Raw genomic sequence first — 26,778 nt, 5'->3', positions numbered from 1 at the left:
CAGACTTAGCTTAGGCATTCCTAGCTATGCTCCTACTTCCCCGTCACTCAGCAGTGGGAAACAACATGCACACTCGCCTGCAGGTGCATTCCTCAGTAGCGTGCAGAAATGAAAGGGTGGAGGTCGTTGTTTATATCCTGTACCTATATTTTCCACTGTGTTTGCAGTCTAGTTAGGTTTTGAATTCTCTTAGTTTGAAAACACAAATCCCTAAAATATAGCCCTTGTAACTGAAAAATAGCCTTGTAACTGAATTTGACTACAGTGAAACTTTTGAATACCTAGTAGAATTGTTAGTCTGTCTATTGGCACGCTTGTTTCCTTAACTGGTTTAGTGGGGAAGACAAAAAGGTATATTAATATAATCTTTGAGTTTTAGGTTTTTGGCATGTTTTCAGAGGAGGAAGACTTTTTCGCTTAAGTCATGTAACACTTCTCTAACAGTTTTATAATGCTAAAGATTTAACCTATTACAGAGTCATTCACTATTAGCTTCATTACATGGCAAATATATGTGACTTCATTAGGTTGCAAATAATATTTTAGCCTTTCTTTTCTTTGGAATTGGCTTTATATTTTGACTCTGTCTGGCAATTACATTATAAAGACTATTTTTCACCTTAAAAAGCCTTAAGAATATTACAAATGTTCCATTAGATAAAACAAAGATACTAACTTTATAACCTCATAGAAAGCAATCACAGCACCTGTGGTTGACTATCAGATTTGAAAATGACCTAACAGAGACACACAAAATGAAACAGGTTTTAAAATTAAATTACATTTATATACCACTCCTCCCTCAGCAAACACACTAACAATTATTTTACTTTGAATAAGAAGGGAAAGGTAATTGACATTTTTGATTATCTACCATTTATAGGTGGTGTTTAATCAGTGGAATCTTATTTTATTACCAAGGAAACTGACTCAGAGGGATTTCGGTATCTTACTCAAGTTCAAACAGCCAATTAATGCTCTTAAGTAGACTTGCTATCTTTTCTCTTTTGATAATAAAAATACCAGTTCGTTAAAAATGTAAAGTTTTTTAAAAATTTTGAATCCTTATAAAAATAACGTTGATAAAAATACACAAAGTTCACGTCTCTGAAAAAAATGTAACTCTTGCTTTTTCTCATTTTACTCTTGTGAAATAGAAACCTTTTCATGTCCATCAAAGAATTAAGTCATTGAACATTTTGAACTTCCTTCAAATATTAGCCAGCTGGCATGTTTTCCTAGCAAAACATTTTCTGATTTGACCACAGACTCTCTCTCAATCAGTTGTCACTGGTGTAAATAATAGAATATGCCGTCATGAAAGGCACCTGATCATGTAAACTGATATCTGGAGTACATTTTTATTTGGATTTGAAATGTTTTTACAATCCAAGTATAAACACTGTTCATCTTGTCAGAGCCTTTTCTCACAAGATCAAGAACTTGCATAATTTAACTAGTTACAGTCAACAGATTGGGAATAAAGCATACATTTACATTAAGCAAAAATCTTAATTTATTTCTACTGTGAAGGGTGTTATACCAAAATAGTTTTAAGAGTTTTTGAGATAAAACAATTTAGTTTTGAAATGTTAAATAACTGGATGTATTTAACTTAAATGCCATTACAGTATGTAACCTTCGTGGGACTAGGAAGTAAAGTATACAGGGTTTTTTTTTTTAAGATTTTATTTATTTAGTTTTAGAGAGGGAAGGGAGGGAGAAAGAGAGAGAGAGAAACATCAATGTGCAGTTGCTGGGGGTCATGGCCTGCAACCCAGGCACGTACCCTGACTGGGAATCGAACCTGCGACTCTTTGGTTCGCAACCTGTGCTCAATCCACTGAGCTATGCCAGCCAGGGCTGACAGTTTTTAATTCAATGCTGAGAAATTGCAAATTGTCTTGTGTTTGGATTATGGATATAAGGTTTGAGAGTTAATGATTTTGTTTTGGTTGTTCACTGAGCTAGTTTTGTGAAATATAATTAATTTTTATAACTATGATGTAACAGGTCCCCACTCTAAGGATAATAAGGACAATAGGATAATTTTCATAGTTGCTTCATACGGATGAGGAGGGAAGCAATTATTTTAAGGCAGTTTGTACACTTTATCTTAAATTTGGATAGTAACTAGAAAATGTGGCTGATCTTTATAAAAGATAAAGATTTATATTTGAAAGAGTCAGATATGTAGAAATAGTGCTACATTATATGGTTCCATTTGATTTCTTTCTGTTGTTCTTCACTGGCTAGATGTGATGTTACTATTTAGTTACAGTGAATTGTAGTTCTATTTAAATATACACCCATTTTTAAATGCAGTTGATGGAAAGATCTAGCTGTTAGCAGAAACTACTAGTACGTTAATGGAGCTTAACTGTAGAAGAGAGCAACATCGATACATTTCACTATACCTCATACGGATACTTAAAAACATTTGTTATTCATGAAGCATGGGAGAGGAGCGGTTAGAATTTTTTACTGAATTGGGGTTGACATTTTGTGGAGGACACAATTATTCATATTTGGGATATAAAGTAGGATGAGAATGTAATCAATTAAAAATACCTTCAAAATAATTTACAAGTAGATATATATTTTTTATCATCATTGACCCCCCATTGCCATCCTCTACCTCCGTCCACTCTCCACTCTGTCCCCACCCCCCCCCCCGGCCCCCCAGTAGTCACCACACTGTTGTGCATATCCATGAGTTTTTCCTTATTTTTTCTTTTTTGCTTAATCTCTTCCTCTGCCCACCTGTCCCCCCCCTCCCCCCCGCCCCACCATGTAGATACTGAAGAAGAGAAAAAAAAGAACAATTTTGTTTGGTAACATATATTAATAGGAAGAAACCTGACTATGGCTTTTTAGCTCTCATTTGCCTGCAGTGTAGTGTGTCCCTGAGCAGGGAAGAATAAAAATTCTTTGATCAAAGGTTTTTAGCATTGGCATTTTGCTTTCCAAAATGGAAGAGTAACAAAATGAAACACAATTTTTTTAAAATTTAAATTTTATGATCATGTTTGAAAACTAACACTTGAAACTGTGTGTGTGGTATGTGGGAATTCACTATGGCACTGACAGTTTTTGAATACGATTTAAAATACGTCAGCTCAAAGAACTAATAGGAGCTAAAGATGAACAGAATTGAATGTTTCCCCAATCAATAATACTCAAGTACAGCTCGCCGTCCATCCATCTCCCCGATTTGGGGAGGAGAAATTTAGTGACGTTCAGGTAACAGATGATGTCTATGTATTTGCCAGTTTTGTCACGTGCATACTTGCCATAGTTGTTCAAATTTTATAAAATCCTCAAACTCTTTTTTTTATATCTGGTTTTAAAATTATTCCATAGCTCAACTTGGATGTTCTTTTCAAATTCTCAAGAATTTAATACAAAATCCAATTTATACTTCACATCTCAAATATAAGTTCATCAATATCCTGGCATCCAACTTTATCTTTTTATTTTTGGCATTATCTCTTTCAGCACGGTGGAGAATTTACGGTCTCTCTCAGCGATGTCTTGTTGACCTGGAAACACTTGCTACATGAGAAATTGAACTTACCATTTGGAACTATGGAAGTGATTGACCATTATGAGGACATTAGGAGGACATATGATAGTTTCTTAAAGAATAGTAATATGTTAGATCTGATCGATGTTTATAAAAAGTGTAGTGTTTTGACTTCTAATTGTGAAAATAATGCCAACATATCTGCTGTAAGTATTTTTTAAAACAATTCTATTGTAATCAAATTAAAATTTGACGATTTATTTTTAACTCTGGTATTAGCATTTATAGTAACTTGATAATGCTTTTGCTTCTTGGGTCATGTTAAGAATGGAAAACTTAGCTACCTGAAAGCTAGTAACTACTTGAAAGAAATGTTTTGGTGATAAGTTTTGTTGAACTTGTGTTGTTAGTATTTGGTTGAAATATAAGAATAGCTTTTTATGAGATAAGAACATTTTTAACAAAGAAATCAGTCCCAAGCGTGATTTCTTTTTGAATAATGTTAAGGATAGCTTTTCCATTTTATTTTCTTGGTTTAATGTGCATCTCTTTATTTAGCATAGATTGTAAAATGATTACTATGACTTTTTAGGGATTAATAATATTATTTTACTGAGATGGGGTATCATTTTGTGAGGATGAGATAATATAACTGTTCCCTTTCTTACACACACATACTCATTATCTTATATTTTTATGGAGTATAAATTTTAAAATTAATGCAGTAGCAATCCTTAACTTCACTTTTGTCTACATTAGAATTACCAAACTGTCTTAGAATATATTTGGATATATTTAGTTTGTTTTCAAGTGTTGAAAATATTTTTCTATATCTTACCATTTACTGAGTGTCAATCAAGTAGTAATTAAATAGTGGTAAATTAAATAGTGGCAATCACTAAATAATTTTAGCTATAATTAAAAGAGAATGTTTACTGTATTTTCTAAGATATTAAATATTTTCTAAAGATTTCTATCTGATACTTGGGAATAGTATTTTGGCTGCTTACAGTAGCAATCTCCACAGTAACAATGGTTTAAGAAAATGGAAGTTTATTTCACGTTTTCATAAAAGATGCCTAATGGTAAACATCCAGGACTGATATGATAGCTCCATGGTTATCAGATACCTAGGAGTTTTCTTATTCTGTTCTCCCATCTTCTTTCTTGACCTCTACTCTCAAGACTGTCTTTAGTCCAAGGGAGCTGTTACAGCTCCAGGCATCAGATCAGCATTCCCTGCAGCAGGGAGTGGTCAGGAAGCACAGCACTCTCCTTTTAATGAGATATAGCTTTTTTCCTCCCATCTCACTGCTCAGAGATTAATCATATGGCCACATAAAAATGCTAGGGGGGGATGGAGAATGTAGTCGTTATTCTGAATAATCATATGCCCAAATAAAAACAAAAGCTCTGTTACTAAGTAACCGGTGGAGAATGGATACTGGTGGGTAGTTGGCTGTCTTTGCCTCACTGAGCTATGATGGAAGCCTTTGTCCTGTTGTAACTTTCTCAAAACACACATGCATCCTTTTACAAACATACTCACACATGCACACCCATGGTACGGTAAGGAATTTGTGAGTGAAGATAGTCGTTTTTATTCCTCCCTAGCAATATTTTATTTGCTTGCCTGTAAAGATGATTTTTGACTACTTTTCACATAGTTAATTTAGAGAATTAATACAAACATAAGTATTGGGTTGTAGGCCCAACAAAGGTTTGATAGGCCATGAGAGTATAATCTGCCCGAGGCCTCTGAGCACATTGTTTTCACCTTATCCTTTGCCCCTAAGTCTTCTAGAAAGTCTTCATTTAAGTGAACCAACTTATAGTATGAGATACATAAGGGTCTACGTTTGAGGGAGTTCTGTGTCTCCCAACATCAGCATGTCTTCTCTGCAGAACATCAGGAATGAGGTGGAAAGCTCTAAGATGGTAGTATGCGAAGTAGACGATTTTCTGTATTTAGACCGGTAAGACTCATAACTTGATCTCTGATACTCATATTTGCTCTAGGAAAATTTCCAGTGAGGGAAAAATGAGCAGAAAAAAAAAATCCCTATATTGAGTTCTTAAAAATGCACAAAATATAATCCAAATTTATGCTGAAAGAGTTTAAAGATACATATCAGAAAATCCCAAGCAAGGCTGAATTTGAGTCCTGAAGTTTCATAATCCTGATAAAATTTCTTTGTTTCTTATTTATTGCAACCTCAGTAAGGCAGGAATTAATGAAGAAGTAAGATAACGGTAAAATACGGAAGCTCTGAGACTATGATAATTCGAACAATGCACTTTCTCTTTCAAAAGACTTCCTTACTTGATAACTCCTCTCCCGAGGGGCATGGATGCAGGGCCCGTCTCAGGCCTAGGCAAGGGCTTGCTTTTTCGTGAACTGAGCAGTTAACTGGAGGACAACATCAAAGACCTGGGCACATATGGTAGATCATAAGAAGAGTCTGGCAGCCATCAGAGGTCTGGGGACTTCCTGGGGAAGGTCAACAAATGCCCTCTGTGAAAGTACCAGGATTCCCAGACTCTGAAGAAGCCCACAAGTAGCTGAGTGGATGGGCTTACTGTTGGTGAGGCTTCAGAGACCACAGGAGGGCTTTTTCTTGGCCTAAGCAGATGACTGGCAGCCTGTTTATTTCTCCACTGCTGCTCTGTAAGGAGTGGGGACTATTTCAACTTGCTTTACTTGTAGAACTGTCATACACTTAAGGTACTTCAACAGTCAGAGGTGAGTCCCAAAGAGCCAGTGGAAAAAAGCAACAGCTGCTTCAGGAGTTTCAGCAGCCAGGGAAGATGAGTCAGCTGAGGACACACATGCCCAACAAAATGGTGTGGCTAGAGGAGAATGTCAGCAACAAATAATAAATATTCTAAGAAGTTCAAGGATGCACCTAAATGTAAGACTTTTTATATGTTAGGAAGAAAGAAGAGAAAAAATTTCCCAAAGCAATAGATAAGTTCAGATCCAAGTTAGTGTTCTGAACATCAAATACAATACACCATATTTCGCTGCATATAATGCACTCCTGTGTATAATGTGCACTCACATTTTTGGCCCAAACTTTCAGGGAAAAAAGTCATGTAAATTTTTTAATTCTTTCATTTATTTATTTATATTTAGATATTTGTTTTTTGTATTGTAAAGGGGTTTTATCATTTATTTTTATTAATTTTTTAAAGATGTTATTTATTTATTTTTAGAGAGGGAAGGGAGGGAGAAAGAGAGAGAGAAACATCAATGTGCGGTTGCTGGGGGCTGTGGCCTGCAACCCAGGCATGTGCCCTGACTGGAAAATCGAACCTGCGATGCTTTGGTTCACAGCCTGCGCTCAATCCACTGAGCTATGCCAGCCAGGGCTTGGGTTTTAGCATTTATTTTTAAACATATTGTGTTATAAGAAACTTTGTGTAACAAATAATTATGAAACACAAGAACAGATACAAGGTATTTCAGGTACTACTCGTATAATGCCTATCCTTATTTTTTCCTCAAAAATTTGAGTAAGAAGTACACATTATACACGGAAAAATACAGTAAATATTTAAAGCACAAGGGGAAAAAGTCTGAAGAGACAAAGAAATCATGAGGAGAAAGTTAAGAAACTTGGAGTGAGATCTCGAGAACTTAATATGCAAATGATAGGAGTCCCAGAAGCAGAAAAAGGAACAGATGCACAAGAGGCCATGATTAAATAAATAATATTTTATTATAACTACATTTGTTGTAATAAATATTTCCCTCGATCAGCAGATCGAGTACTCACGAAGTTACAGGCGGTGAAAAGACATGTACCTAGGCATAATTTCGTAAAATTTCTGAACTTTTAAGGATAAAGGGAAATGTAAGTTTCCTGACAGAACAAGCCACTTAATAAAGACCAAACAATTCAATGGCCTGTCCTGAAAGAAGAGGACAGTGGCCTAAACATCTTATCTTCATTCAACATATCATTTATTAGTCAAGCTAAGGGAGGGATTTGTGAGGATGTGCAAAAATGTAAAGAGTGTCATCTTCATACCTCATGAAGAATTTATCTTTCCAAAGACTATGGTAACTAAGCAGATGAACTGGAACAGAGAGATATCCAGGGGAAGATGGTCGTTGAACAGTAAAACTTGGAGCATGCGTGTGTGTAGTTAAATTATGTGGATTGACTTGGCTTGTGTGTGCTAAAGTGGAAGACTTACCGTAAGTGAGATTCTGATATTTGGTTGCGAAGTAAAACTATTAAACATTGTAGTTGGGGTTAAGTATCAGGCATTATTCTTTTAAAATAGTAATAGACAAATATGGGTCTGAGTTGAGCACAGAGAAAGTGAAGGTAACCACTAATGGGATAGGAAAATATAGTATGTTTTCTTTAAAAAAATTTTTTTTAAAATTTTTGTTCAATGACAGTTGTCCCCATTTTTCCTCCATGACTCTCCGCTGCCCTACCCACCTCCTGCCTCCCACATTCAGTCCTCCCCCCACCCCCCATTGTCCTTGTCCTCGGGTCCTTTATGTCTGTTTCATGAATTGACCCTTCCCCTTCTTTCCCCCATTATCTCCGTCCCACTTCCCCTTTCTGGTCACTGTCAGTTCTTTATTTCCATGTCTCTGGTTCTATTTTGCTTGCTTGTTTTGTTGATCAGGTTCCACTTATAGGTGAGATCATATGGTATTTGTCCTTCACTGCCTGGCTTATTTCACTCAGCATAATGCTGTCCAGTTCCATCCATGCTGTCTCGAAGGGTAGGAGTTCTTTCTTTCTGCTGTGTAGTATTCCACTGTGTAAATGTACCATAGTTTTTTGATCCACTCATTTATATAGTACATTTTCTAAGTTAATAGGATAAAAATAGAGTGAATAGAAACTTATCAAATCAGCAAAAGTACAAAATCAGTAAAATTAATAGTGTATTACAGCAAGCACATATGTTGCGATTTTTATGCTTACCTCAGAAAGCTTTACAGTGTATTATCGAGGCCTTGTCAAATCTTTAAGTCTAGGAAACTTTTTACAATCTTAAAAACTTATTTAGAACTATAAGGAGGTTTTGTTTATGTAGGTTATATCTATTGGTATTTGCCATATTAAAGATTAAAAATTGAGATGTATTTAAAATATTTATCAGTTATTTAAAATGCTGATAATAAACCCACTAATGTTAATATAAAGAACATTGTGTGAAGAATAACTGTATTTTCCAAAAATAAGAAAACATTGTGAGAACAGTGACTTTTTTTTACATTTTTACAAATATCTTTAATGTCATGTATGATGGAAATAGCTGGGTTCTTATCTTTACTTCTATTTGATATATCATTTTGACTCAAGTGTATTGAGAAATTTGAGATTAACGTTTATACAAACCTGGGAAAGTGAGGGGTTCCTGGGTGATCTTAGGGACCTCAGTTTGGACCGTGTTTGGACCCACAGAACTGATCTAGAATAATGGACTTTACATGTTATTAGATATGAAAACAGCTTTTAGCAAAAGGTAATATTCTCCTATTTAAAAGCACAGTATTTTTGTTCATAGAAAAATAAATCTTTGCTTTCAACATCTCCTTTTAAAACATCAGAACCACAAGTATGAGGACTACATCTATTCAAAATTTGTTAAATTATAAATTAATATTTTCATGATCTTGGATTTTGAGATTAAACATTGTATATATTATAAAAAAAAACCTCGTAGGCTTTCTAGTCTTTTTTTCTTTTACGATGAACTCTTCATGAGTGCTAGCTCACTATATCAATAGCATTGTGGCAAATACTATTTTTAATAAATATGTATTGGTGAGTTATTTTAGTTATAACTTTGCAATATGTAAGAGGAAAAGTGGTTTGCAATCTCATTGAGCTTTGTTAATTTGGTTTGTACCTTTGTTCCTGGCTTATTCATCAGGAATGGTGTGTGTGGGTGTGTACGCAAGGTACTGTAGAATAAGTGAAATGACGTGGAGAAGTTGAGTGGTATGGCAGGGTGAAGGCAAATATCTCTGTAAATGTTTTCTTGGAAACTATTTCTTAGTGTACCACTTAGAACACCAGATTGACTTATATATTCCAAAATGAAACATTTACTGTGGGCCTCAGGCAAGAGATTTCATTCTCTTTTTCTTCCATAAAAAATAAAGAGGCTAAAATTAAATTTCCAAGGTTACCTTTTAACTGTAAACTTGTAAAATGCTATGAGTACAGGTGCCAGTAGGAATTAATTGAAGCATTTTGGGGGGGAATTTTAAGACCATGCCTGCATATTATTGACTGCCAGCAAAGGTCAGGTAATGCACTGTGTACTGGAATATCAGTGATATTGAGTGGAACTAGATGTGAAATATTTTTTATAGTTGGCGTAGCATTTTATTAGTAAAATATCCTTTATTTCCTAGAGTCAACTACGGGACTTTCTGTCTGGCAGACAATCTGCAGCAGAGGATGAAACTGATCTTTGTGTAGCACCATCACCAGTGAGTGAACACAGTCAGGACAATGAAAAGGTAAATTGTGAGTAAATTAAAGCCCAATGTGATCCCCTTCAAATGACTATGAATTTGTACATACAGTTACTATTTTTAACATTTTTTGAAGTTTTTCATTTGTTTAAATAAAACTGTTAGCAAAGAATAATACGTTGAAGACTGGTTGGTGAAAGCATTTCAATCAGTTACTTCATGGTTTTGGGCCAGGTTAACCAGTGCTGTGCGAGAAGAGGTATCACCCTAAGTATCAGAAAAGTGGTTGAAGGTCCAGAGTTCTTTGCATCTTTGTATAACGTCCCTTGGTAACTGGGGGATTGGGTCCAAGATCCCCCTCTGACATGAAAATCCACAGATGCTTAAGTCCCTTATATAAAATAATGTACGTAGTATTTGCAAATAACCTATAGACATCCTCTTGTATACTTTAAATATCTCTAGATAACTTGTAACCCCTAATACAATGTAAATACTATGTAAATATTTGTTATACTATGTTGTTCAGGGAACAACGACAAGAAAAAAATCCATATATATATACACACATATATATCCAGTACAGATACAGTCATCATAGGCCTAACTACATAGTACACATCAGCAACGGCGTAACCTTTTTTTGTTTGTTTCCAATATTTTCGATCTGTGGTTGGTTGAATCCACAGTTGCAGAGCCCATGGATTCAGAGGGCTGCCTGTATTTGGTAAACTTCACAGTTCCTGTTTTATATGGTTGCCTCTAAAGAAGATGTGTGCAGCTGGAAAACCTGTTCTGTAGCCTTTGTAGTAGAATAACTGAGGAATCATGAGTTCTGATAACAGGGTTTGGGGCGACAGCACACCACAGAAAACTAGTGCCAAGTGTAGATTTGCTCTAATACAGTTTACCTTCAGCTGGTAAAGGTAGGTGCCAAATTAAATATAGTAACCCCTCACTAACCATGGGAGTTATGTTTATGGAAGTTTCTGTGGTTGGTAAAATCATTGACAAGATGAGAGTTCACGAGTATTGGAAAAAGCGTAAAATTACATTCAGTATTTCTAAAAATACAGTATATTAAAGGCTTAGAATATGCCTACTTCCAAATCTGATTGCTCTAGTAAGTTAACACATTTGATGAATCACCTTCTTTATTTTTCAAGAAACACTGTTAAACAGATTCTCTCATAAGTCCCATGCGACACAGATAACACTTTTAAAAATATATTTTATCACTGCCCTCAAATTAGATACCTGTATACCTACATCCTAGACTTAGAAATTCACTTTATATCTGCATCTGACATTTTTTCTGTTCTGTATGAAAGTTAAATTGCTGATATTATCACACTTAATCTGTACTAACAGGTGCTGTGCTAAAAATCTCTTCAGCATATCATTTCCTAAAAATGCGGGCATAACCACAGTATCATCATCATATATAAGAAAACTTAAGTATTCCCTGAAGTCGTTTGCTTTCTTCCCTATTCACATTTTCCCATTTGTTCCCCAAGTGGTTTGATATTTTTTTAGATTCTTCCTCTAGAAGAATTCTCCTCAGTCTTTTTTTAATGTTTTATTCATCTGATTAATTCCTACTGATATTATTTAACTTGTTTCTCTATTTCCAATAAACCCAGAGTTACATCTGAAAGCTTGTTTAGATTAAGGTCTAACATTTCTTAACAAATACTTCATAACTGATGCCGAGTATCTCATTTTGTGCCGTATCAGGAGACACAAACTCAAGTTTCCTTGAATCATATGGTCTTCCCAGTATGATGAAGTGGTTCTCCCTTTGCTGTCAGCAAAGACCTGTGGGGTGACACTCTGACACTGTGGAACGTCCTGTGTCCCAACCACCTCTCGTCAAATGGTTTTAAGCCTGTATTCATTGATCATGCTGGTCTGAATCAGTAATTTCTTTAGAGTTTGCAGAATGGCAAGTTTCTAACTATGTCCTGTCTTCTCATTAATTAGCTGCCACTTCTCAGTAAAGAAGAGCTTTATTTTATCAACTGGGATGCAGTACAGTTCCCTAAAAATGGCAGGATCACTCCTTAATTCTTTCTCTTTAATTACCAGTTACAGGAAGCAAATTAGATATTTTTTCTATGTATCTTTTTCCTTTTTTTTTATGTGTGTATATATTGCTAAGGACTCATGGAGCTTTATTTACTTAGAGTTTTAAAATTAATTACAGTCATTAATCTTTGTTGCTAAAATAGAAGGATCCCCTTCAAGCTGCCTTCTGTATCTTTTTTACATGCCCTGTTATATGTTGAGCACTTCTCCCTTTTTGGTACAATAAAATATCCCAAATCCTATTTTCTCTTGCTTGAAATTAATTTTTCATTTAAATTCTGCCTTTTTTTTTCTCTTGCTCCAAATATTGACAAAACGGTGCAATCTTACCTGGTTTCTTCTCAGCAGCAGTAATGGAGTACATTTATACATCCAGAGGGTAGATAGTTTACTAATCTATTCTTTTTGATCTATCTTACAAGCTCTACAGGGAGGAAACGATAATTGTTATTTTGACTTTTAATTAAGAGTAATGAACTAATTTGTACATGTAAAATGACCTAAACTTCTAGAGTTGCGGCTTACAGATATAAAACATTATTTCACAGATACACCTGTGAAAGGGGTTCTAGTTTAGAGAAACTGACGGGTCTTTGTTATAAGTATATAGTTTTCTCATTTAGAAAGCAATGATAGTTTCATTGTGTTAATCCTCTGCTTTTATCCTTTGCCTACTTGGGTTTATTTTCTAGGAGTATTTTATCTACTAGTTAGCTGATGGATTAGATTTTATGAGGGCTATTAAAGTAGCGGTCATCCTCTAAGCCATTTTCCTGTACTTGCAGACTTCTAATTTTTCCTTTTACAAAGTATTTTTGGAAGGCGATATATTTCTTTTAAAATTCCAAAGTAACTTTTTGGGCTGCAGTCTTGCAACGATTTATTTTTATCACCAAATGTGCTTACTAATGCCACACAAGAGTCCTCCAGTGGATGAATGGCACGAATTTGAGAAACAACGTTTTTGTTTCCTTCTTTTATTTTACTTCATTTTATTTGTCTTAAGGTACTAAACTATTGTTTTAGAAATTCTGAAGTAATGAAGGGGAAAAAAAGCCCCAAAAGAGGCCCCAATAAAGGCCCCCAAAGAAATCAGCAATTAAATAAAAAATTTTACTAGTATTTTAGCTCTAGTCCCATTTTTTTTTTTTGGTCATTATATGTAATAATTTATGCGTTGGCAACAAAAGTAAAAAATACCTGTATAAATTGTTAATCTTCTTAATTTAGAAAAACTGTCACCATGAGACTGAATATCTGCACTTCAGTAATAATTGAGGGATAGGAAAAGAAACTTGGAATTTTCAGAAAGCTTGAAATTGTTCACCTTCTAAACAAACATTGCAAATACTTTGTGGTATGGATGGAATCAGTTTATTAAACAAATAAACAGAAGAGTATCTTTATTTTCGGTATCCTGGTGAAAGCTTCAATCTTGTGGATTTTTTCAATTTAGACCCTTGCTTCTGGACATCATAACTGTATTTATGTGGAATGCCTTTCCAGAGAACCTCTTTAAAACCCTCTTGCAAATACAAGAGCAGGGAAACCATAACTGCCAGTTATCTGACCATAATGATAGGGCCAGATTTCTAATTACAGCCATGAGTTAAAAGAAACACTCTGACTGTGAGGACTCCAGGCTGTTTTTCCCTAATGTTTGCCCAGCATCAGAAGGACAAAATTTGCTAGCCTTGAAGAGCAAGTTGTAGATGTGGGAGTTTAAGACCTGGTTTTGTACCCACTAAGGATCCTGATATACGTGTACTGGTAAATCCTAATTGTTTTGTGACAGTGAAACTAAAGGTAGTTTTATGAAATTAAATGTAGGAAAAGGAAAAAAGTTTCTGAGTGCAGTGTGAATATCACTGTTTCTCTGTCTTGATTTGTGGCAAATTGTGTTACTTTTCCCACTGTCAAAGGGTACTGTTGCACTGTGAAGTAAAATGGAAATTTTTGTACTATAGATTCCCATGAAGTATTGTGATTTACTGTGAAAGATAAAAGGACATTAGAAATATAAGTAGAAAACTATGTTATATCTTTAGTTTATAAAAGTTTAAGACACCTTAAAGATGATTTTCATCTAATTGTACCATAGAACACTTTTCAAGGCAATGTAATAAAAATATATCACCACTTATTTGATCCCACGTAAGTTTTATATCCATAGCTTCAATTCTGAAATATCCAAAAGGGCCAGATACATGTATTAATTTTCCTTTCATTTATCATTGAATGGAAACTGATTGAGAACCTATTAACAAAGCAGATTGATTTCCTAAGATCATGCCAATCATTCTTTTATGCCCTAAGGTTACATCATTTGCTCTCAAGGAACTCATATAGTAATAGAAATATGAAGAAAATAAGTGAAGTATCAGAAAGTGTCACTATCTGTGCAGAGAACTATATAACTGACTCACGTGCAGAGGTATAACAGGGTGAATGGCTGTCTACTTTATGTAAGGAAATTAGGGAGCCTCTCTGCAAAGGTAATAAATGCTAATGTCTTTAATATTTAAGAAAAAAGCTTGAGTTAGTATTTAGATTTCTTTTAATCTTTGCTTAAATTATATTTTAAGTCTTCATTTCAGGTAACCTTGTTCTGTCTAATGAGGTTTTTTAAAATTGGACCTGACTTTCTCTCATAATTGTTTTTCACATAAAATGTAAATAATTCAAAAGGGTATTATCTTTAAAAGTACTTTAAGATGTATATGAACTTGAGATGTCCTTAATAATCATCTAAGAGACTTCTTAAAGATTTGTACTTTTTTATTGCTGTTTCACTGTCTTTCTGTCCTGTTTTATCATTTGCCCGTGAAGAACACGTACAATGTATATGAAAGAAGCGATGCCCGTATCAAGTGCTCTCAGATCTTACATATCTTGTCCTTAAATGGTCTATAGCTCTGTTTTGGCCAAGTTAACATCAACATCAACTATTTGTTACTATTTGCTTGGCATTTGGTTAAATCTTTTAATTTTATTACTTAGTTGGTCATTTGGTATTGTCAAAATCAGTGTCTTGATAGTTCTCCAAAAGCTTAACCATGGAGTTTTAGCCCTGTAAGGGACATAGGGACCCAATGGTGCCCATGGATCCATGCCTTAGGCTGCAGGGAACTTCATAATTGGCTGTTATTTAGTGGGCAAATGTATGCAGGGGAATGAGATCAGGCCTCATCGGAACTGCAGGCAGACTTTGGACTATATCTTTTATTTAATTTTCTAAGAGCCATTATGATAATTAGTATTTACTCGTAGCTTTTTATGGCAGCAGGTTGGCTCTATGAGCAAGGCTATGTTAATTGTCCAACCTAAACTTTCAGTTTATTTGGCAATTCTTTTTCCCAAAGAGCTGAGTGAGATAATTGTCATGGAATGATCACCGATATTTTTACTGCATATAAAAAAAATTAGAGATTTAGAACTTCAATTAAAATAATATTTTACTGTGTAGGTGAAGTTACTAGCAAAGAAGATGATCTACTCATATTTAAATCTGCTGGTGAATTCCAAGAATGACCTGGCTCTGGCCCATATTCTCAATGTTCCTGACAGAGGGCTGGGAAGGGAAGCCTTCACCGATTTGAAGCATGCTGCGCGCGAGAAACAGATGTCTATGTTTCTGGTATGGAGGTGCTACATTTTTAAGATGTTTTAAATAAAAACTCTTTGAACATTGGATCCAGGTATCTCGATGTAGAATTCTTGTAACTATGATAAAATAACTTCTAAATTCTTACTATATATATATATATATATATATCCTACCTCCGTATTTGAAAATCTATAGTATTTTTACTTTTTGTCATATCCTTTACATTTGGCGAGGGAGGATTTCTGCAGAGTGTTTTCCTGCATGTACTCTGTACAGTGCTAGCCAAAGGCAAAAAGCCCCTGTTAAATGCTTCTTGGATAAATGTTTCCAAGAGCAAAATGTTTGGAAATAGAATGTACCTTTATTAGATATACATAAATTCATTTTGTATATCAACATCTTTGAGAAGTCCTGCTCTAAAAATATCTGCTTAAGTTGATCTTGTTATTTAATCTGTTGTTTCCTAAGTAATTTTACTGTGGGAAATTTCAAATGCTATTGACATTTCATAGCATTTGTCTTTCTAAGGATACACTTTGGAAAATACTGCTTTAGAACATTTCTTTGGCAGAGATACTTTTATGTATAACCATCATTTGTATATTTTTATCATTGTCAAGGCAAGGCCTTTTGAACTACACACGATCAAATACCGTAATCTTAGGATGTGAAACCAGATGGGACTTAGTGATTATCTAGTCTAAATCTTTATTTTACATATAAAGAAGCTGCAGCTTGGAAGAGTTGAATTAATTGTCCAACCTTGAATAAATCAAAACAGTTGGCACTGAAAACCCCTTGGTTCCATGCAACAATTCTGGTAGCTAGTAAATCTATATAAGAATATATTCATAAACCAATTCTTTATAGTCAGTGATATACTCCTTTGAACATACTATGCCCTTAATTTGTCCCCTAACCTTTGCTGGCATGAATTCTGCACGGTGCCTATTTCTTTGATTATTTGCTTCTCAGTCAAAGTGTGTTTTGAGTCACAAAAGCACTTCACTTGTATGAAACCAGAATTATATAAATGTACCCAGCTTCATAAAGTAAATTACAGTTTTAACTTACTAAATCATTAAACGTAACTAAATCATTTGTTTCAATTCATAGGTGGCCACATCATTTATCAGAACAATAGAACTTGGAGGGAAAGGATATGCACCATCACCGTCTGATCCTCTAAGGACACATGTAAAAGGATTGTCTAATTTTATTAATTTCATTGACAAATTAGATGAGATTCTTGGAGAAATACCAAATCCAAGGTAAAAGACTTTTCATAAATTACAAATGTGTGTTACTACTCTCTCTTTAAAACTCCACAGAATCAAGGTAGGAATATAGGAGCTATTGAAATGACCAATCATTAGACCAAACAGTAGGGAGAAGAAAAATATCTAGATTAATGAAATGTAATCATGTGACTTTTCCCCCCAAAATTTCTCCTTCGCTGTGATTCCAGAATTTTTGTCAAAGTCACAATACATGTTCAAATTAAATTTGTTTAGAGAAAAGGGTTTACCATTTGTCTTTATCTGGAAGAAATTGATTTTTTAGGACTAGAAGTGACCTAATAGATCATTTCTTTCAGCTTTTAATTTAGCAATAAAGGAATCCCATATAGGTGGCAGAGGGTATAGGGTGGATAAATGGTAATGAAAAAAAATACAAAAAAATTTTCAAAAAAAGATTGAATAAGAAAATTGTTGAAGATATTATGAATTCTCTGTTCTATTTTCTGCTAGTTTTTTTTTCATTTTCTTATGCATAAATCTTTACTTCATGCAAAATTTGTGTTTATGCAACAGTGGAACTAAGAGATTGTGTTTATAATTTGACAGGTTCATTTATAGTATAGCTATATTGGATGATTAGTAATTTTTAGATTAACTTGGGGCACAGAGGTGAGTTGTATATACTAGCAATTGTATTGTAGTATATCACTGTCAATTTAGAAATAGCTGGTATTTATTGAATATTATGTCAGAAATTATACTAAGCTCTTTATGGGGATTATCATTCGGTTATTACAACTTTACATGACAGATACTATATGAGTACCCAATTTAGAGTCAGATACACTGGGATTAAGTAATTTACCCTAGTCACATGGTCATTAAGTAGCAGTGCTAGGATCTGAAGCCAACCAGTTCTGACCCTGGAACCATTCCCTTAATCACTGCATCTTGGTCCATGAAACTTCTTTCCATTCCAAGATTCTAGGAAGAATTTTTTTAGGATTTTATTCTGAACTGCATCCTTCTTCCTTTTTCACATGGATACCCACCACGAGGAAGTATCAGTGACATCTTCTGAACTCCCAGATAATATATTGGCTGATGACTTCTGAGGTGGCACAGAATTAACTTTTAAAAATATTTTGTTTTTAGCAAAGCCATATACATATATTTTGGTAAAGTCAGATGATACTACAGACTTGTAATAAAAACGTCCAAATCTTTTTTTGTGTGTTTGTTTTATATTTGCCTCATTTAAATGAAATTTTAATGCAGCTAGTTTTGATTTTTTTTCAGTCGTAGATGTTATCTATTAACTTTCTCCCATGGAAGATGAGAATTTGCAACCCACTTAACCAGCCTCCCAACACTCCTTCCCACCGGACACAGACAGTACTTCTCTTTCTTCATATTTCTAACCTGGTTATGCCACAATTTCAGGTTAAATCATAAGTTTATTGTATTATGATTCTATAGCTAATGTCAATAGCTAAACTTTGTGACATACCATGATTTTACTTTTTTTTAAAGATTTTGTTTATTTTATTTATTTTTAGAGAGGGAAGGGAAGGAGAAAGACAGAGAGAGAGAGAAACATCAATGTGCGGTTGCTGGGGGCCGTGGCCTGCAACCCAGGCATGTGCCCTGACTGGGACTTGAACCTGTGACACTTTGGTTTGCAGCCTGTGCTCAATGATTTTACTTTTTTGTCCAAATTTTTGTTTTCTCATCTACTTTTAATTTTGCTATAGTTATCTACTTTTTTCTCTACTTTATCATCCATTCTTTATCAGGCTTATCAACAAAACTATAGAATTTCTTCTTAATATTAGGTCATCTATTGGTTCTGATTTTTGCCCTTGAAGACATTTTTTCCTCAATCATATTCATTCAGTCTGTACTTTGCTTGGTAGGCCTGTTTCAGAGTGGTAGCTGTGAAGCTTCTTCAACACCTTGTGAATTTTCTTTGCCTCTGCCTTGCTTTCTGGATCTCATGACTTTAATTGGTAAACTGTTTGCTCAAATAGCTTTATAAGAAGAAGTAAGTGGGAGACAAATACATCTATTTTATAAATTTTTAAAATTTAATTACAGTTTCCATTCAGTATTTTAGTTTCAGGTGTATAGCATAGTGTTTAGACAATCATATACTTTGCAAAGTGGTTTTCCCAATGTGTTAAGTTCCCACCTGGCACTATACGTGGTTATTACAATACCATTGACTGTATTCCCTTTACTTTCCCGTGATTGTTTTCTGACCACCAGTTTGTAGTTCTCAGTCCCCTCATCTCTTTCACCCAGGCCCCCAACTCCCCTCCCCTCTGGCAACTGTCAGTCTGTTTTCTGTATCTCTGAGTCTCTTTCACTTTTGTTTGTTCATTTATGGCAAATACCTTTATTCTGTTCTCACCTTTCATTGATCTTACCATGTTTCATTTATCTCTCTAAGATTATTATCTTTAATTTTTAATATTATTTTTATTTGCTTCCTGGATGATCATTGTTTTTATCTAAGTTGAATGTTTCTGTTTGTTTTGCCCTCTTTCATGTTCAAGGAGTTCCTAAAATGTATGGTAATCCTGGACTGTCCTTTCGTATTTAAGAATGAGGTCTTATAGAGCTGCTCAGCAGCTCCGTGCAGTGGACTTCATTATAGCTGGGTAACCATTTGGCTTTTTTGTTTGGGATTCAGCAAGGGTCAGTAACTATACATCTTTTTTTGGGGACTTTCCCAAAAATTTCTATGGAGGAGGTATCCTTTGGTCTCTTTCTGAAAGTTGTAAGTCTGGCTAGGAACATTCTGGTATTCCAGGTAGGTTGTTGCTGAGTCTTCCAGTTTAGCATGTAGACTTTTCCTCAGTCCCTCTGTTTTCAGGTTCTCATGCCTCTGGGTCTGGAGCCTCTCTGGCGTAGTTTCTGCAGAGTGCCCCTTCTTTTCATGCTGAGGCGAGAGAAGGGCACCAGCCTGATCTGTCAGAAGAGGAGAGGAGACTTAGGGTCTACATGTTACATAGACTTGGAACTAACTTTCTTATTTGCAACTCCACCTTTACCATAGTCTTCAATATTGCCTTCAATTTCTGAGAATTTCTGAGCTTGCTTCTTATTGGTGTTTCTTTCAGCACTTACTTAGTTTTCAGCATCCTCTGTTCTGTGGAGTCAGTTACCACTTGTCCATTTGCTTTTCATTTCTCCAGACTTTCATGATGTGTCTCTGCTATCATTGCGTATTGTCTCTTCTGTTTTCTTTTTCTTTATGTATTTAAAAACTTTCTTGCCTTTTTGTCACTTTAGTGGGTTTTGAGAGGGAGCAGATACAACTGCATGAATTCAATTCAATGTATTTTGTTATAATTCCAAAAGGAGGAATTTCTGTTTGGGGTAAGTTATCAACAAGGTAGAAATTCATTTGTAATGTACATTCGTGTGAAAGGCTGGAAGTACATTTTAGAGATATATAGGGTGAGAGAGAGACTTAAGGTCTTCTTATAAATTCTTAAATTCTTCAGTAACTTAGCAGCCAGTTACTCTGAATATTCTCTCTGCCCATAGTCGGTAACTACTTTATGTTCTAGGAAGACAGTGAAGAAGTGGGCACAACGTGGGTAACCATTTAGGACATTGTTTCATCGTTCATTCATTTTGTCTTATAGTTTCAACTTCCTCTTTTATTCATACTTCAGCCAGAGACTGTAAAGATTTTGAGGAAAAACAACAAACCATCTTCTCAAACCATCAACTTCCTCAGTTCTTTCTCCTTCCTTCTATAGCTAAAATTTTTGGAAAAACACTCTTTATTCCACTTCCCAATCCCTGATTGTTTATTCTACATTTGTCACTAAACTGTAAACTCTGAGAGCTTTATCGGTTTTCTTCACTAACATTCCCTAGCCCTAGCACAGTTTCTGGCAAAGAGTAGACACTCAATACTTATTAACGTGTCCGTGCTTAGCTGTTTCACACTTTTCCACTCTATTGAAGTTAATTCTGCAAAGATCACTTTTGATCTTCAAGTTGTCATAGTCTGAAGTCTCCTTTGAGTCCTCAAATCTGTTCATTTTTTCTCTCTCCCCCATAACTTCTTAGATCCCATTCTTTTATTTTTCACCTACCTCTCTGACTTCATATATGCCAGTTCTACACCAACATTTCAGTGAAATTCAAACCTCTTCCTTGAATTTCAAAACTATATCTTTACCTGTAGACTGTTACTTCAAAGGCAGCTCAGGCTGAACATGTCCCGTGTTAAATCTTCATTTTTTCTTGAAAACCTGCTTCACCGTCTGGCTTGATGCAGCTTCTCTCCCTCCCGTCAACCAAGCAGAAACCCGGAACATGTTTTAAACTCTTCTTTCTTCTTTCTCTATCCCTCAGCCACCAAGAGCCATCAATTCCTCTCACTCAACATTTTTTATATTCTTTCTGCTCTCTATTCTTGTAATTAGTATCTTATTTCCATTCTTTACACTGCCTTGATCTCCATTCCGTCTTGCCTGGATTTTTTTCACTTATTTCTGAGTTGTTCATTCCGCCTCCAATCTTGAGTTGCCCTATCCCTGTTGCCCTCACTGCTGCCAGTGATCTTTCTGAAACAGCAAAGGTTACTCCCATGAGTAACACCCTTTAAAGAGTCCATATAAGGTAAAGGATAAAACTCCAGATATCTCAGTATGGTACACGAATTCTAAGCACTCTAACCCCTGTCTCTCAATGTTGAAACTTAAGAGTTATGTCTGGCTGGAGAGGCTCAGGGACTGAGTGGCAGCCTGAGAACCAAAGGGTCGCCGGTTCAATTCCCAGTCTAGGGCACATGCTTGGGTTGTGAGCCATGTCCCCAGTAGGGGACATGCAAGAGGCAACCATACATTGATGTTTCAATCCCTCTCTTTCTCCCTCCCTTCCCCTGTCTAAAAATAAGTAAATAAAATCTTTAAAAAAATAAAAACGGAGTTAAAAATGTATTTAACTCTTGTAACTGAGGATAAGTTTGTATTACTTGTCTTGTGATAAGATGGTGGTGATAGGGAATCACAATAATCTCTGAGTCCAAAGAACGATGGACAATAGACTGTGACAGGGAAGAAATCAAAGAATCCATTCTCACACTTAACTCCCCACTGCCAGATTTTCAGTTGGCCCTCTTAGCTATTGTTTGGCTGCATTTCTACCCTTTGCCAGTAGGTGCCACCATAAAATGCGTACTGTACTTTCATGGGTTGGGGGCTGGGGGTTACAGGTTACATAGTTCCCTGTTGTTCAGATGTTTACAGTTCTGTATTTCAAGTTTCTTACACAACAACTCTTTAAGGACACACCTGAATTGTATATATTGGACTAAATATTATGCATTTATAAAATATTGAATCTGGTTGAAATTATCCAGTCAGGATTGTAATGTTACATTTTTCTCATTTAAAAATAATTCAGAAGCATTGATAGAGTGATCCCTCACCTATCACAGGAGTTACGTTCCAGAGACCCCCGCGATAGGTGAAAATTCATGAAGTAGTAGCATTATATTTATTTTATTATTTATATATATTTTAAGACTTTATAAACCCTTCCCACACTCCTATAAACCTTTCCCACACTCTTGTAAACACTTCATATGCTCTTAAACAGTTTCTACACTCTTAAACCTATGTAATTTTAACAACATATAAAATTCTATATGGGTACTCACCAGTGAAGTATACAGTGGTCCCTCACTATATCACGGTTCACTTATTGTGGCCTCACTGTATTGTGGAATACAGTGAAGCCGCAATAAGTGAGATATAGCGAGGGATGACTGTACACTTTAATTATAGTTAATTATTAGAGATATAAATTACTTTAATTTGTAAAAACTTTATTTCTTTTTAGACAGGGGAAAGGAAGGAGGATGAGAGGGAGAGAAACATCAATGTGTGGTTGTTTCTCATGCACATCCTACTGGGGACCTGGCTGGCAGCCCAGGCATGTGCCATGACTGGGAATTGAACTGGCAACCCTTTGGTTCACAGGCTGGCACTCAGTCCACTGAGCTGTACCAGCCAGTGAGATATAACTTATTTTAACAAGTAGTTATCAACTTCATGAAAGATGGTGAGGAAACGCCGGTTGTTCCATATGGTAAAGATCGTTGGCAATTACATTAAAGTATTACCAACCATTTGTCTTTATTGTTGCTTACTCTTGTCTTTCAGTCAGTGTATTTGATACAGACTTGGGGATTTAGTTGTGTTTTCCTCACTAGCCTCAGTTTTTTCTTTCTGCTACAGGGCTTTAATGTAGTAGCCTTTTAGTAGTCAGGAACTACAATGTACTTTCTCACCTAAATCCTTCTATTAATGTTTATCCAGCATAGCCATAATGTATCTTCTGGGGAGTCTTGCTGAATACCTTCTTGTTCTCTTCCCTCCCCACTCTACCTCCATTCCCTCAGTATCTCACTGTATCATATGATGAATTGTGACCTTTTAAGGAGAAAGTTTTATTCATTTTGTATTTCTAGCGGTTAGCAAAAATGTCCTGGTGTCATTTGTGTTAAAACTTCAGGGGTTTCCAGGCCTTACAAATAAGTCTTTGAATTAAACTACTGTGTCACCGAGCAGGTATTTGAAGAGTTAATGGTTGGCTAGTACACAGTGAATGTATAGCAGCAGACTAGTCATAATACTGGTGCTTGGGGTATCTCGCCAGGGGTCAAAATATTGACATTGAAAAATCTCTTAAATATTGTAAAAGTCTTATAAATTATTTTATAAATAATAAAATACAACGAGTGAATTATATTATCTATAAAATTTGAGAAAAGGGAGGCAAAGGTGACTTTTTTGGGGGGGCGGGTGGTTCTTGTAATTGCCTAAGGCACTCTTTCATATTTTATTATCCTTTTGAATCTTTTCCAAAATGTTTCCATTAGAGATGAATTCCCAGAAAAAGCACATAATGCTAATTGTGTTTTCATTTTGGCTCTATTTTATCCAGTTACTTAATATGCTTTTAATTGCAAATTTAAAAACTAGCTGAAAAAGAAAGTGCCTGTCTACATACAAGAATTCTTAGCATCTACTGAGCATGGATGGGCAGAGCCTAGTCTACTGGGCAAACTAGGGTGGCTGATTGCCCCTTCCTTTGAAAATAATAATGCTGGATAAGATATTTTTTAAATGCTTTTTAAATGCATTGATGAACAGGCAAAAGCAATGAAAATACAAACAAAAATTAGGGGAAGGAAGAAATCCAGAAAGGGAAGTTAAGAAGGGAAACCAGCTTTTATTTTGAGAGTATTTGCTGAATTTGGTAATTTGGAGAGTCTGTTCTGATAGACAGCAAAGTCTGAGGGGACAGATGACAAAGCCCAAGGACTGCCTGAGGTGAGGAGTCTGTTAAGACATACCTACCCTGCAAGGCCACCCCCTTGCTGTAAAATGAATCAGGAATAAGAGTTTTAACTTGAATAAGCATTTCTAGGAAAACCTATTTAAATGGTAAAATGCTTTAGCATTCAATTTAAGGTTTAGAACAAGAGTTCGTGCTCCCATCATTTCTTTTCAGCATAGTATGAGATGTCCAATTCACTGTAGTAGGGCAAGGAAAAGAAATATGAGATAAAGCAATTGAAAAGGAGGAAGTACGACTCTAACTGTTGATGATGTGATTATATATATATATATATAGGAAACTCTGAGAATCAAAAGAAAAAGTATCGAAATTAAAAATAGGGTTTATCGGTGTTGCTGGGCACAAGGTCAATAAATAAAAAACAAATAGAAAATGTTAAAAAGCAGCAAAACTATAAAGTACATAGAGTAAATCTAATAAAAGCCATACATGCTTCCTTCCCCTTGGAAGGTTCAGATGCAATTTGAAAGTCAACCAGGGCTTTGTGTCCTGATGGTGGTGCTACTGGAGATTTTTGTCCTCATGAAAACCCCATTCATCCCGCTTCCCACTCGAGGCTTCCAACTTTCCACTCCAGCTCTTGTTTGTTCCTTTTTGGGGGGAGAGATTGGGTGGTACTTTGAGATTTCTCCTTATGGGATTACCTGCCAAGCTTAGTAATATGTTCCCCTAGAGTACCTAGTATCCAATGGATGCCCCCTACTATTTGCTTTTTCATTGCAAATAATAATAATATTATAGATCATAGTAAAATATATATCTTTTGTCTTAAGTATTAAAAACTTAAGATTGTTGTGTGTGATAGTGGTCAATTTACTCAACAAACATATCAATTATTTCTGTGTGCCAAGTGTAAACTGGTAAAATGAAGACTAGTTAAATATAGTCCTTTCTCAAGGAGCTAATTTGTTTCCTGAAATGTTTCCCAAGCTTGTCTAATCATAAGAATTACCTGTAGCACTTTTAAAACAATGCAACTATTTAATGTCCTCCTTTGGAGATTGTGATTCAATAGGGTGGGATCTCACGTTGATCTTTGAAGCTAATGCCGAGTGTGATTCTGATGATCAGGCAAATTTGAAAGACATTGTCTAATGCACTGTTATATATTAAGTCTCTCTGCACTTTTTCTTTTAACTTTTTCTCTCTACTTGGACCAGCTATTTAAATGTGAACAATTCTATTTCCAATGATTGTTAGGAAACCTGGCTTGTTCCCTAAAACATAAAGTCTGGCAGTGGGGCCGTGAGGATAAAAACTTTAATTCATAATTTCCTTTCTGGCACTATAAAATTCACAGAGAGGTTAAGTAGCACACCCAGTGTAGAAAGTGGAGGAGCTGTGATTTTTGCCCAGGCAGCCTGACTCCGTACTCAGACCATGCCCCTTCTCATTTGGCGCAGTGCAGCCTTTCCACTAGTGATGGAGATCTGACCTCAAAAAAGCCCCCTTCTATTGTTGCACACCTCTAATTTCTTGTAAAGGACCAAAATCCTCCCCTCTATATGTTCTTACATTGGTTTTAGGTGTGCTTTCTAGAGCAGGAACTGTATCCCAAATTCACTCAGGTTCAGGCTCAGTATAAAGAAACAATTGAGTCTAGGTTTTTAAAAATACATCTCTATTGGTCATAGTTGGTCCAGTCTCTGGTTTGCCTTAGATCAGTACTAACTAGCTTCCTTTCCTCTTTCATATAATAACTCTTCTCATATTATAGTGCAATATCGTGTGTTTCAGATCAGCCTCCTTCCTCACCACCCTTTCCCCAGCCCAGAGCAGCGTGTACTCTTAGATAAGCTACTTAACCATTTTAAGACCCAGTTGTCTCATCTGTGATTTAAGGGTAATAATACAGAATTGGCTTTAAGATTAAAGCGATCTAGGATTCTAGGTATTCATTGAGAGGTAGCTTTTGTTATCTTAGTCGTATCTAAAGGTACATGTTTTAAGTATACTGTATGCATATAACTGCACCTGAATCTGTTTTCATGTGTAACTGAATTGTTTCCCTTTAGCTTTCAAGTCAAGGAAAAAGTAACTTACCTGGCTGAAATGACTGGCTTTTAGAAAAACTTTTTAATTTTGCTTCTAATGGTTCTCATACTTTTCTTAAATGTGTTACTATTTGATTTTCAAGATCAAAGCCATATCCTTTGAAAAGTGATTAACTCTGAGAATTGTGTTTTCAAGTTCATGAGCATATTGTCATTTCTAATACCATTATAAAGGCAATCTTATTTCTATTCTCAGCATTGCGGGGGGTCGGATACTTTCTGTGATAAAGATGCAGCTGACTAAAGGCCAGAACAGCAGGGATCCTTTTCATAACGCAGTGGAGGAAGTTGCTCAGGATTTGGATTTGAGGATTAAGAATATTACCAATTCTCAACAAGGAGATGTAGCTGTTAGCACCACTGACATCAGTCCCGCACGGGTAATGACCTTCTTATTTCTTATTATCCTT

The 26,778-nt window shown here is 35.4% G+C and overlaps 1 protein-coding gene across 3 annotated transcripts in view; it reads left to right on the top strand.

Annotated features, from left to right (window-relative positions):
- LOC123810715 (PARP1 binding protein) overlaps positions 1–26,778 on the top strand; it is a 52,422-nt gene that overhangs the window by 8,206 nt on the left and 17,438 nt on the right. For all 3 annotated transcript variants that reach the window (XM_045826655.1, XM_045826654.1, XM_045826656.1), the window contains exons 4-8: positions 3,499–3,732; positions 9,924–10,031; positions 15,541–15,711; positions 16,798–16,952; positions 26,565–26,748. In XM_045826655.1, the coding sequence (XP_045682611.1) occupies positions 3,499–3,732; positions 9,924–10,031; positions 15,541–15,711; positions 16,798–16,952; positions 26,565–26,748 (852 nt within the window). The remainder of the gene's footprint in view (positions 1–3,498; positions 3,733–9,923; positions 10,032–15,540; positions 15,712–16,797; positions 16,953–26,564; positions 26,749–26,778) is intronic.

This window comes from Phyllostomus hastatus, unplaced genomic scaffold (genome assembly GCF_019186645.2).
Source record: "Phyllostomus hastatus isolate PE091 unplaced genomic scaffold, TTU_PhHast_1.1 phas_scaffold_755, whole genome shotgun sequence".
Taxonomy (NCBI): Eukaryota; Metazoa; Chordata; class Mammalia; order Chiroptera; family Phyllostomidae; genus Phyllostomus; species Phyllostomus hastatus.
The sequence above is the reverse complement of the archived record's forward strand: the minus strand, read 5'-3'. Positions and strand labels throughout refer to the sequence as shown.